A 12503-nucleotide genomic window follows, 5' to 3' on the forward strand; every position below is an offset into this window, starting at 1 on the left:
CTCGGATTTCACATCAATAGCACTTATTCCAGTTTTCACGAGTAACCTGACGCAGGCGGAACCGACGGAGACTAGCCGGCAAGAATCCTACAGTCGCAGCCATCTGCGCAGCGCCCGCCGGAGACGCTCCGCGCGGAAGACCGCCTGTGACTCGACACACTCTCCAGTGACGCGACCGTCGCTGCACTTGCGCGGCGGGGCGGGAAGGAGGCTCCGAGCGCCGGGGGGAAGGGAGTCTACGACTCGGGGCGTAGGTGGGGGAGCAGGGAGGGAGAGAGGAAAGAAGAGAGGAGTAGAGGAGTAGAGGGGCGGAGGGGCGGAGGGGCGGAGGGGCGGAGGGGCGGAGGGGCGGAGGGGCGGAGGGGCGGAGGGACGGGGGGCGGTCCTTCCCGGAGGTTCCTAGGTTCTTCACTTCCTGTTTGCCGGCACTTCAAAATCCGGGTCAAAGGGTGTCGCTTTGGTCTCTTCTCCCTGGCTGATCCCAGCACCCTCCGTGACAGCGCCTCCTGACTCAGCCCAGGGCCGGCTTCTTCTCATGACCTGCTGGAGCCTGGACGCCCACACCTGACCCGGAACTCGGAGGCGCGCTTCCTCCACCCACCGTCTAGCAGGCCCGGGTCCTGGGCGGCCGCCGACGCTGCTGGGGTGCCCGACAGGCCCCTCCGCGCTGATGCTGAGAGGGATCGAGGGCCCGGGGCGGCGGCGGAGTACGGGCCTCTGGCGCCTTAGGCCAGCCGCAGGTGTTGGTTCTTACGCTCTCCAGGCTCACCAGCTCCCGCCCCGGCTTGGATGGGTCTTCCTGCCCCATAAATGTGGCTGCTGAGGCGGCGGTGGCGGTGGCCCGTCACGCTGCTGCTGCGGCGCTCCAAGTTCATCTCCGCCCCGGGGCTCTCCTGCCCCACCTCGGGGCTGCCGCCACCCGCTCCTTATCCCCTGGCCTTGCAGCGTGGCGACAATGGACAAGATCCTGGAGGGCCTTGTGAGTTCTTCGCATCCCCTACCCCTCAAGCGGGTGATTGTGCGGAAGGTGGTGGAATCGGCGGAGCACTGGCTAGACGAGGCGCAGTGCGAGGCCATGTTTGACCTGACGACTCGGCTCATCCTGGAGGGCCAGGACCCTTTCCAGCGGCAGGTGGGGCACCAGGTGCTGGAGGCCTACGCACGATACCACCGGCCAGAGTTCGAGTCCTTCTTCAACAAGACCTTCGTGTTGGGCCTCCTTCATCAGGGCTACCACTCTCTGGACAGGAAGGATGTAGCCATCCTGGACTACATTCACAACGGCCTGAAGCTGATTATGAGCTGTCCGTCGGTGCTGGATCTCTTTAGCCTCCTGCAGGTAGAGGTGTTACGGATGGTGTGTGAAAGGCCGGAGCCGCAGCTTTGTGCCCGACTGAGCGACCTTCTGACCGACTTCGTGCAATGCATCCCCAAGGGGAAATTGTCCATCACGTTCTGTCAACAGCTGGTTCGAACGATAGGCCACTTCCAGTGCGTGTCCACCCAGGAGAGAGAGCTGCGGGAATATGTCTCCCAGGTGACAAAAGTGAGTAACTTGCTGCAGAACATCTGGAAGGCCGAGCCTGCCACACTGCTGCCTTCCCTGCAAGAAGTTTTTGCAAGCATCTCTTCCACAGGTAAGGGTCATTATCTTTCAGAATATCTCAGAAAAATTCAGTATATATCTCTCTTGCACACACACATTCACACCATGTTTTCCTTCTGCCCTGAAAACATTCTTAAGCGAGAGCAAATCCTAATACCTCATCCCAAATTTATTCACATTCACTACCTTATTCAGGACGTCACATTGTACTTTAAAAATAGGCAGCGTTCCCATTTTAAAGGTTGAGAACGTCCAGGTCTAAGACCTTTGGTACTAAACAAGTTGCTTAATTACCCAGCCTCTGCTCAAGTTATTTGGAATGCTTTGAGGATGACAGCTACTGCAGAAAGCTTCCATTCATTAGTGACTAATGGTAGCATGATGTTTACCATAGTATTTATTGTACGTGTCTCTCATTTTGTAATGAGTTTTTCCCCCATTTTTGTATTTCCTCATTTTTGAATTAATGGATTGTGCAGATTGTTTTATTACTGGATTATCCCAGATAACTATGAAGTTTTTAAATAGTGACATTTTTTGTCTACAGTACCTAGTAGACAAAGGAGGGATACAGATAGAATGAGGGAAGGAAGAGTACGAGGATTTAAATATTTGTTTTTGTGCCCATGAACTGCATTCTCAGAAAGCAGAGAAGGGTCACATGATACTTGCCTAGAAAATGCTTTCTCGCCGAGGAATTTTACCAGTACCTCTACCTTCGTTGTTCTGTCTTGGACCTTTCAGGTCTGAAAAGATTCAAAACCATGTTCATTTCCGCTCTGCTTGGTACAAGCATTTTCCTTCATTTATAACACCAGTGGGGACTGTGTGGCTGTTCAAATTGAACTTGTGAGGGATGTGTCCTCTTCTTATTTTAAGAACCAGAAGTAAAGGTGGAGTTTTAACAAACGTTCTGTGTTCTGATGAATTTAATGTATTTACGAAAGAATTACAAACGATGTATTTGCAGTATCTGAGTTGGTTTATTTTTTTTCTTATTGTAATTTTACTTCTATTGCCTGTGTTGTCATAACTGTTAGATTCCTCCCAAATTTTTTGAACTGTAACAGTAAAGGTACTTGTCTTGGATTTGCTTAATTTATATACAGTTTAAACACAGTCTCCCCAAAAGTCACTTTAATTTCTACTTTAAGAGATTTTTTAAAAATCTTCCTTAGAGCAATGTAATGATGAATAGTTTTAAGTTATTTTGGAGGGTCTGAAGTGGGAGTTGAAATGATACTTAAGTGCCCCCAAAAGTCACCTTAATTTCTACTTTAAGAGATTTTTTTTAAATCTTCCTTAGAGCGATGTAATGATCAATAAGTTTAAAGTTATTTTGGAGGGTCTGAAGTGGAAGTTGAAATGACACTTTATGTTTCTTTATATTTCTTTTCTGATTAGTGATTTACAAGTTAATATTTTAGCACAACAATAACTCGATAAATTATGAAAAATTAAAGTAACTTATGGACTAACCATAGCAATATACTTCAGTATTCTGTCTATAGTATGAGTGATCATTGCTGTTCACTCTTAATCTTTCATTCCTGTAATTTCACATTCCTTGTAAATTAAGAGTCTACCCATGAGGGTGTAGCATAATAATCCTTCCTAATTAACACCTTTGCTGCAATTACTTTTTTTTTTTTTGTAAAGTGTTGTTCTTTTTAAATACTTGAACCTACTTGCCATGTTCCCTCTTCTTTTTAATTGAAAAAACAGATGCATCATTTGAACCTTCTGTAGCATTGGCAAGCCTTGTGCAGCATATTCCTCTTCAGATGATTACAGTTCTCATCAGGAGCCTTACTACGGATCCAAATGTAAAAGATGCAAGTATGACCCAAGCCCTTTGCAGGTACTTCTTCATGACACTATTAATGGTAATTGTAGATTTGGGGAAGAGGAAATATTTTGTATTTTGTGAGTAATGAAAAACTTACGAATGTTTAAAACTAAAATCATGGAATGACATATGTGAAGATTCTCCAAATAGATTGGAACTGTTTATAGTGTTGACAGGCATCCCAATAATTCACAAATCTATTTTCAATTCAACTTTTTTTAATTCCCAAAATTTACACACATATACACATATTATACACTCAGATGTTGATTGGATTATCAGTATACAGTATTTCACTAATTTCATTGCCCATTATTGTTTCCTGCAACCTATTTCTTTCTTCTGCGTTTTTTTTCTTTCTTCCTTAGTAAGTATATACTTTACTTTCTCTTTCAACCAGGCTTAATGTGTAATACACTCTTTGCCTTTGCCTGTTTGAATTTTTTTTCTTTCTCAGTTTTAAATAGATGATTTGGCAAGATACAGAATTCTAATTTGATAGCCATTTTCTCTTAGCGTTTTAAAAATAATACCGTATTACCTTTGGCCATCTGTTGTTGCTCATGGGAAGTCAGCTGTCAATCTGACTATCATTCCTTTGTGAGTAGTCAGCTTGTCTGGAAACTTTTATGTTCTCTTTATCCTTGATGTTCTATAATTTTATTCTTGCATTTCTAGGTATAATCTTAATATTATTTGCCCTTCTTAGCACTTTGGCACTTTTATTCAGTCATTCATTCATTTATTCAAACCACACTTATTGAGTACTTACCATGAGTGCCAGGCAGTGTTCAAAATGTCCTCAAACAAACCGATAAAAATATCTGCCTTTATAGGCTTGCATTCTAGTTGGGGAGGCAGACAGTAATTTAATAACACACTTCATTGATTCCAACATGTCTTCTAATTTCAAAGATGTTTAAATGTAGAAATGCCTAGTCATTCATGTCCTAGTTAAATTGACACGGCTTTTCTTGCCTTAGTGGTACATAAGCTACTTATACCTCTTAAAATTGGTTTTTAGATTTGATTAAATATGATAAGTAAAATAATTTAGTATGTTAGATAGTGATACATGTTTGAAAAAAAAGCAGACAAAAAGAGGGATAGGAGTAGACAGGAAGGGGGACAGGTTGTGAGGAAGTGGTTTGCAATTTTAAATAAGATGGATGAAGAAGGCTTCACTAAGGTAACCGTGAAGTGAAGACATGAAGGATGCGAAGAAGCAAACCTGTGGAAATCTGAGGGGAAGAATATCAATACTATTTTATAGTTCACTAATTTTCTCTTCAAAGGTGCTCATCTGTAGAGCTTAGTTACTGAGTTTCTTTATTTCAATGACTATTTTTTTCTAATTGAGTTTTTTGTGTCTGTCTGTTCTTATTTAATACCTGCCTGTTTTTGTTTTTTAATTCTTTTCCTGCATGTGTGTGTATATTAAGCACATTTACATACAATATAAGGATTTGGACAAAATGGTTTCAGTGCCCCTGTTATAAAATTATAATTATAAGGTAACATGTAAACTGAGGTATTCATATTGAGTTCTCAGCTGCATTTGTACTAACTTCACTCTCTGTAATACAAACTCTGGGGACTTTGATTTTCTCCACCTTATCCCCCTTTTCACTTCATTGTTTAAAAAGGTCTTCCTCTTCTAGCATTTCTTCTTTCTTCTGTGCTCTTAAACATGATTGAATCAATTTATCTGTAACTTTTACTTCCAGTTTCATAGTATTCATTCCCTGTTTGACTTTTGAGATTTGTGAAAGTGCTTTGTATGTTTGAGAAAACTCTTATGTAAATGTTTTTCCTGTTGTGTGACCTCTACCCCCATTGCTTTTAATTTATGATGATCCACTTGCTGTGTTTGATAATCTGTATTTTCTCCTTGATATCTTTTTATTCATTGTTCTTGAAATTTTTGTCTCTGACACCATACTGTTAGGAATTTCTTTCTGTATCTATTCTTTTTATTTTCTTCCTTCCCATTATTATCATCTCTTTATCAGTTCTGATCTGTATGTGGTTGACTTCCAAGTCTTTATGTGAAGTTCTCGTTGTTCATTCATTTTTAAGAAACTGTTATCTTGTTCATCTCCTCATAATGTAACTCCTTCTGTGCCCTATTTAGCAGCAGCACACTTTTGTCAATGTGAATGTAACAGCACTAAAGTCTCTTTCTCTTTGGGATGAATGTATTATAACTTATATTTCCTCCTAGTAAAACAGATTCAGAGAATTACAGATTTTACAGCTGGAAGTGAAATTAGAAATTAGTTGGTCCATCACTTTCATTGCATAGGGTAATAGTAGCAGATTTTCTTTACATGACATAAACTATTTAATACCACAGTCTTTTGAAATAGTTACTGTTATTGGCCCCATCTCATAGTTGAGGAAACTGAGAGGTTAGATAATTTACCCAAGCTCGTTCAGGTAATAAACAGTGAATCCAGTATTTGAACTTAAATCTGGCTCCCGGTTATGATATAGTCAACAATGAAGAAACAAACCAGGGTAGTCAAGTTTCTCACTTAGGGTCACTCTCTTAGAGGCAGAACCTATCTTCATGGCCTGATGTTGGTGTTTATTTTTTCTTTTTTTTTGCTTAAATTCACACTAATTCTAGATATCTGGTCACAAACCTATAAGCAATTTTCAACTCCATCCTTTCATTCCCTTTGATTAACATAATTAATAAGTCCTTTGGATTATTTCTTTAGGACATTTCTTAAAATGACATTTATTCTATCCCCACTACCTTGAAGAAATCAGGCTTTCCTCATTGCACAGTTTTTTAGTTGGTCTTTTTGCTAGCAGTGGCTTACTTTTCTTATCTCAATCATCTGGACTCCTGATTTTTCTCTTCTAATTAAGACATTGTAGTGACTTCCACTGCCTACTAAGTCGAATTCATATTCCACTTCTTGGCATTCAGTCCTCTTAATTTTCCAGCCTCTTCAGAAACAGTTATAGTACCCAATTTAGGAATTTTTTTTAAGATGTATTTGGGAATTAATTTTTACTTATTTTTTTTCTACGAGGAGTTGTGACTCAGTTTTTGTATTACATTTCCAATGTGGCCTGCGTGATCCTATTTACCCATAATCTACCTGAAGTAATTACTCTTATACAGAAAATGTAACTGAAAGGGATAGTGATATTTGTTTTTACCATCCACTTCCCACTTTATACCTCCCCGTGCACTGTACTTTCCCAAACATAGCAGTGATCATGTTTACAGTCATTTTCTATAATCCATAGAAATGCAAATGCAAATGTAGATACCATACCAGGACCAAACAGGTAACATTAAAATATGAAATAGGCCAGGTATAAGTGAAATGATAGGGAATGGGATACGTAAGTACCTTCTAAAAGAGAAAACTGATCATCAACTCCAGTTGTCTGTTAATACAAGGAAATTGGAATCCAGTCTTGTTTGATTTGATTTTTCAAAAGAAGCCTGAAGTCCAGTTTTCTGTGTGAAATTTCTCAATGTTTAAAACATTGGAACAAATAAAAGGGAAGACTGCCTATAGCCCACAAGCTGCCATGTAAAAGTGGAAATTGGTGTTATTCTCCATAAATTACAATTAAACCAATCTTGGTGTCTTTCATAATTTTGCCAGTTTTACTGTTATGGTTTTAAAGTTGCATGTACTTTTCTTTAGCTATATAAAGAAATGCTTTCATTTATTTAACAAATTTGAGTTCTTACTCAGTGCCAGGCACTAAGTGCTGGGAATCCAAAGATCCAAAGGTATATGAGAGATTACTGCTCTCAATCTCACAGTCTAATGGAGGAGACAGGTCGTGGAGTACATAAATGACAAGTATATAGTTAAATGTTATTTAAATAGTAAGATATTAAATCAGTATACCAGGGTTAAAAGAAAGTGTCCTTAGAATTCAAATTGATAATCACTGATACATGGTGGATAAGATTCCTATAGTTAACCATAAAAACAGCTTATCTTGCAGTGCCTGCCTGTACTGGAGAACCTCAGACATGTGCAAGTCCAATCAAATTGAAACGGAACTGAAATATAATTAAAGTGTGGCAAAAAACATTGTATTCTATGCTAGCAGAGCTTAGTTTAAATGCCAGTACTGTTATTTGATAATTGTGTAATTGTTGACAAATTTCCTAACTTTTCTTTCCTTTTTAAGGACAGAAACCATATCTTACTGTTATATTCTCAGCACCAAACACAGTACCTGCTATATAATACACAAATATTTATTTCATGAATGCTTTCTTAGTCTGTTTGGGCTACTGTAACAAAATATAGATTTTAGATTGGGTTATTTATGAACAACAGAAATTTATTTCCCACAGTTCTGGAGGCCGGGAAATCCAAGGTCACCATGCCTGGCTAATTTTTGTATTTTTAGTAGAGATCGGGTTTCACCATGTTGGCTAGGCTGGTTTTGAACTTCCGACCTCAGGTGATCCAGCCGCCTTGGCCTCCCCAGAGTGCTGAGATTACAGGCGTGAGCCACTATGCCCAGCCTTCAGTTGCTTTCTGAAAGAGTTGTACCAATCTTCATTGTGGTAGAGATCTAACTTTAGGGAGTGTCTCTATCAGATCCCATATTACTTTTTTTTTTTTTTTTCCATTAAATTGGTCAAGCAGATTTGGTGTCTGGTGAGGGCCTGTTCCTTTAGATGGAGCTTTCTGTGTGTCCTCACATGGCAGAAAGAGCAGGGGTGCCCCCTTCAGCCTCTAATCCCACTCACTAGTCACCTGACAAAGGCCCCACCTCTTAATACCAACACACTGGGGATTAGATTTTAGCATGCGAATTTTGGAGAGACACAAACATTCAGACCACAGCAACTTCTGATTTGTGTAACATCTGATATAAAGTTTATTTATAGCTGGTCAGGAGATTGGCATACATGAAATAAGGTAAAGAATGGAAGCTTTTGAGATGGAAAGGCAGAAATGGAAAGGATGAGAAAAAGGCTGACTGAGTAATGAAGGAAAATGAAAAGCCATGACCAAGTGGAATTTTCTACTCTCTGCGCTCTCACCCTCTCTCAGTACTCTCTTTAGGCTGAGCTTAAGGGGGTTCTGGCCTTGAGACCTGTATTCTGGTGAGTGTCTGGTTCTACTCTGACAGTGTGACTTCCCATGATGCAAAGAATCCACAGAGCCAAGATGTGCTCACACATACACTGCCTCTAGATTACATGTTTATTATGTCCATATTTACATATATATATATTCACATGATTTTCTTTTAGACTAAAATTGTTTTTTAAAAAAACTGCAGTGGTTTTTTTTTTCCTTCTTAATTCAACAATTTCTCAGCTCTTTCCATTTTAGATTCCTCATGGATAGATTCATGTACATCTGTCTTATTATTTAAAACTCTATATAGTGTTCCATAGTATCAGTACCATAGTAGCCATTTCCTTATTGACAATCATTTAGGTTGTTTGCAGTTCTTCTATACCATAAACAGTGCTACAGTGAATACCCTCTGTACACATATGCACGTGTGTCTCTGCTTTGCTGCTCTGTATAAGTAGAATGGCCACAAAATTTTATGAGAATCACCCCAACAATAGTTGGAAGATGTGGAATAGCTGTCAAGGACTATGTTAATCACTTGTAACCATCATTGTTGGAAAAGGCCAGAAAAACAAGAATGGAAATAAAGTTTGTGTAGAGAATGGAGGGAACATACACATAACTTGTAGTTAACATGCATTTGGACTTTGGGACCACTCTTAATATCCGAATGGACATTTTAATTTTAAAAGCAAAAACCTTAATAAAAATAACATCCGAGTGTTAATGTAGATAGTTATATAACACAACTGTTGTGAAAATAACCATATCAATGAAGATGTCAGTCCTTTGGCCAGGCACAGTGGCTTACACCTGTAATCCTAACACTTTAGGAGGCCGAGGTGGGCAAATCACTGGAGGCCAGGATTTCAAGACCAGCTCAGGTAACCCCCTTGGCGAAACCCCATCTCAGAAAATACAAAAATTAGCCAGTTGTGGTGATGCACACCTGTGTAGTCCTAGTTACTCAGATGGCTGAGGAGAGAGGGTCGCTTGAGCCTCGGAGGCGAACTTTGCAGTGAGCCGAAGTAATGCTGCTGCACTCCGGTCTGGGTGACGGAGCGAGACCATGTCTCAAAAAGAAAAAAGATGTCAGTCCTTTTAACATAGTAGTTGTTGTTTTAGTAATGTATTTATGTCCTTAGTATTTATATTTACATTTTGTACAATCAAGGTATTTATTTATTGCCACATGTATTAACATTTGGTGGAAGAGAGGCATTCACAATATTTCCAGTGTTATAGATTAATTCATTTAATCTTCACAACAGTGCTGTAAAATAAGCATGTTTATCTGTAATTTACAGGTGAGGAAACAGACAGAGAGGTTAAATAATCTATGTAGGTATTTAGGGTCCCCTAACTAATAAATGATTAATTGAGCTTTTTAAACCAGTCACTCTGGCTTCAAAAACTCATTTTTCCCCCTTCTATTTTCTTAGTATATAATCCCAAAAATAGGACTACTAGGTCAAATTATGTGAACATTTGCTTCAGTTGCTTTCTTTTTTTTTTGGAGACGGAGTCTCACTCTGTTGTCCAGGCTGGAGTGCAGTGGCATGATCTCGGCTCACTGCAACCTCCGCCTCCCAGGTTCAAGCCATTCTCCTGCCTTAACCTCCCGAGTAGCTGGGATTACAGGCGCGTGCCACCATGCCTGGCTAATTTTTGTATATTTAGTGGAGATAGGGTTTCACCATGTTGGCCATGCTGGTCTCGAACTTCTGACCCCTGGTGATCCAGCCGCCTTGGCCTCCCAGAGTGCTGAGATTACAGGCGTGAGCCACTGCACCCGACCTTCAGTTGCTTTGTGCAAGAGTTGTATCAATCTTCATTGTGGTAGAGATCTAACTTTAGGGAGTGTCTCTGTCCGATCCTATATTACTTTTTTTTTTTTTTTTCACCAAATTGCGTAATTTAATGAGTTTTCTTTCAAGAAAAGCACTCATTAGTGCAAAATGAAGCCATTACAATATTTACAGACTTAGTTTTGTATTTATGCAAAATAATTTACCAGAAATTCTTTTTATGGAAATATGTTGGATATGACTTAAGTTTTGTATTTATGCAAAATAATTTATCAGAAATTCTTTTTATGGAAATATGTTGGATATGAGAAACTGTCAGTTTACAAGATTGGAAATTCCATGAGAACAAGCACCTGTTACATTCACTTCTACATCTTGATCAGTGCTTTTCACCAGCAAATTCAGTAAATGTTTATTCACAAAGTGAGTGGTTATCTACTGTAACTCTTGTTATCACTAACTAAATGAAAATATTTTCAATAATGATTGTTTCATTTTCCTTCAATTTCAGAATGATTGACTGGCTATCCTGGCCATTGGCTCAGCATGTGGATACATGGGTAATTGCACTCCTGAAAGGACTGGCAGCTGTCCAGAAGTTTACTATTTTGATAGATGTTACTTCGCTGAAAATAGAACTGGTAAGTGGGAGTATGGAAATCTATTAGAATATATAGACTCATAAAATCAATATTTTTTTCTTTGGGTGGTATCCTTGAAAGCATCTAATTTTGAATATGTTATTGTTGTTTTGTTTTGAATAACAGTTTGAATAGGCTTTAGAAATTTTTTTAAATGTCATTTAAATATAAGTAATTAGGTTGGGCATGGTTGCTCACACCTGTAATCCCAGCACTTTGGGAGGCTGAGGCGGGCAGATCACTTGAGGCCAGGAGTTCAAGACCAGCCTGGCCAACATGGCAAAACTCCGTCTCTACTAAAAATACAAAAATTAGGTTGGCATGATGGTTCGTGCCTGTAGTCCCAGCTGCTTGGGAGGCTGAGGCATGAGAATCACTTGAATCTGAGAGGCAGAGGTTGCAGTAAGCCAAGATAGCACCACTGCACTCCAGCCTGGATGACAGAGCAAGACTCTGTCTCAAAAATATATATATATATAAGTAATTAAAATAATTTTTTCATTTTCAAATATCCAATACGAAAACATTCTTTCCATTATCTCTTGAGTCCAGCTAATCAAGCTTTTACCACCATTACTCTACCAAAATTACCTTTGACACCAGTAGTTTCCAGTGTTGCTAAACTCAAGAGTCATTTCTCAGGCCTCTTCTCGTTTGACCTGTCAGCAATATTTGGCACAGTCAATCACTCCCTCTTGTTTCCAGGACATTATACTCTCCTGATTTTTGTCCTCCTTCACAGGCATATCAGTCTCCTGTACTTACTCTAACTTTTAGAATGCCTTACAGTTCAGTCTTTGGTCCATTTTCTTCTCAGTGCATACTCACAGCAAAGTTGTTCTATGGCTTTAAACAACATCTCTAATTTGATGACTGCCAGATTTATATTTTTAGCCTATTTTTCTCTCTTGAATTCCATATTCATGTATCCATCTGTCTTTACATGAATCTCAGATTCACTTTATCTATAATCTTATTCCTGATTTTTCCCTCCCAGACCTAGAGGCTACTCTATCCTTTCACTTGCTCAAGCCAAAAACCTTGAAGCTATTCTTATCTTTTTTTCATTCTCTCTCAGCCCATATCCTACAAATTCTACTGATATCACCTTTAGAATATATCCAGAATCCTACCACCCTGGTCCTACATTATCATCCCTTGCTGCAAGATTGCAGCAGCCTTCCTGCTCCTGTCCTTGGTCCCCTGTACTTATCACACAAGGTCCTATGTATTCTGGCCCACTTTTTCTCTAGTCCCATTTCCCACTGTTATTGCCTCGGTCTCTTGCTTCACTTACACTGCCCTTTTTTCTTCATCTGTAGCACACCAGCCTGAAGGCCTCAAGGCCTTTGCAATGCCGTTTGCCCTGCCTATAATGCTCTTGTCCCACGTATTTGCAAGGCTTATTCAATTCCTTCAGTTTTACAGTTGGAGATCACTTCTTTCATGAGGCACTTATTGAACGCTATATAAAACAGCAGACTTTTTTGCTACACATCGTTCCCTAGTCAT

General features: G+C 39.6%; 1 protein-coding gene across 1 annotated transcript in view; it reads left to right on the top strand.

Moving 5' to 3' along the window:
• The first annotated feature begins 252 nt into the window (after window positions 1-252).
• The window catches only part of USP38 (ubiquitin specific peptidase 38), a 36161-nt gene continuing 23910 nt past the window's right edge, over window positions 253-12503 (top strand). Inside the window, exons 1-3 of the mRNA XM_054486652.2 lie at window positions 253-1637; window positions 3332-3467; window positions 10862-10991. Of these exons, the coding sequence (XP_054342627.1) occupies window positions 956-1637; window positions 3332-3467; window positions 10862-10991 (948 nt within the window). The 5' untranslated portion in view covers window positions 253-955. The remainder of the gene's footprint in view (window positions 1638-3331; window positions 3468-10861; window positions 10992-12503) is intronic.

The sequence above is a fragment of the Pongo pygmaeus genome, chromosome 3 (assembly GCF_028885625.2).
Source record: "Pongo pygmaeus isolate AG05252 chromosome 3, NHGRI_mPonPyg2-v2.0_pri, whole genome shotgun sequence".
NCBI lineage: Eukaryota > Metazoa > Chordata > Mammalia > Primates > Hominidae > Pongo > Pongo pygmaeus.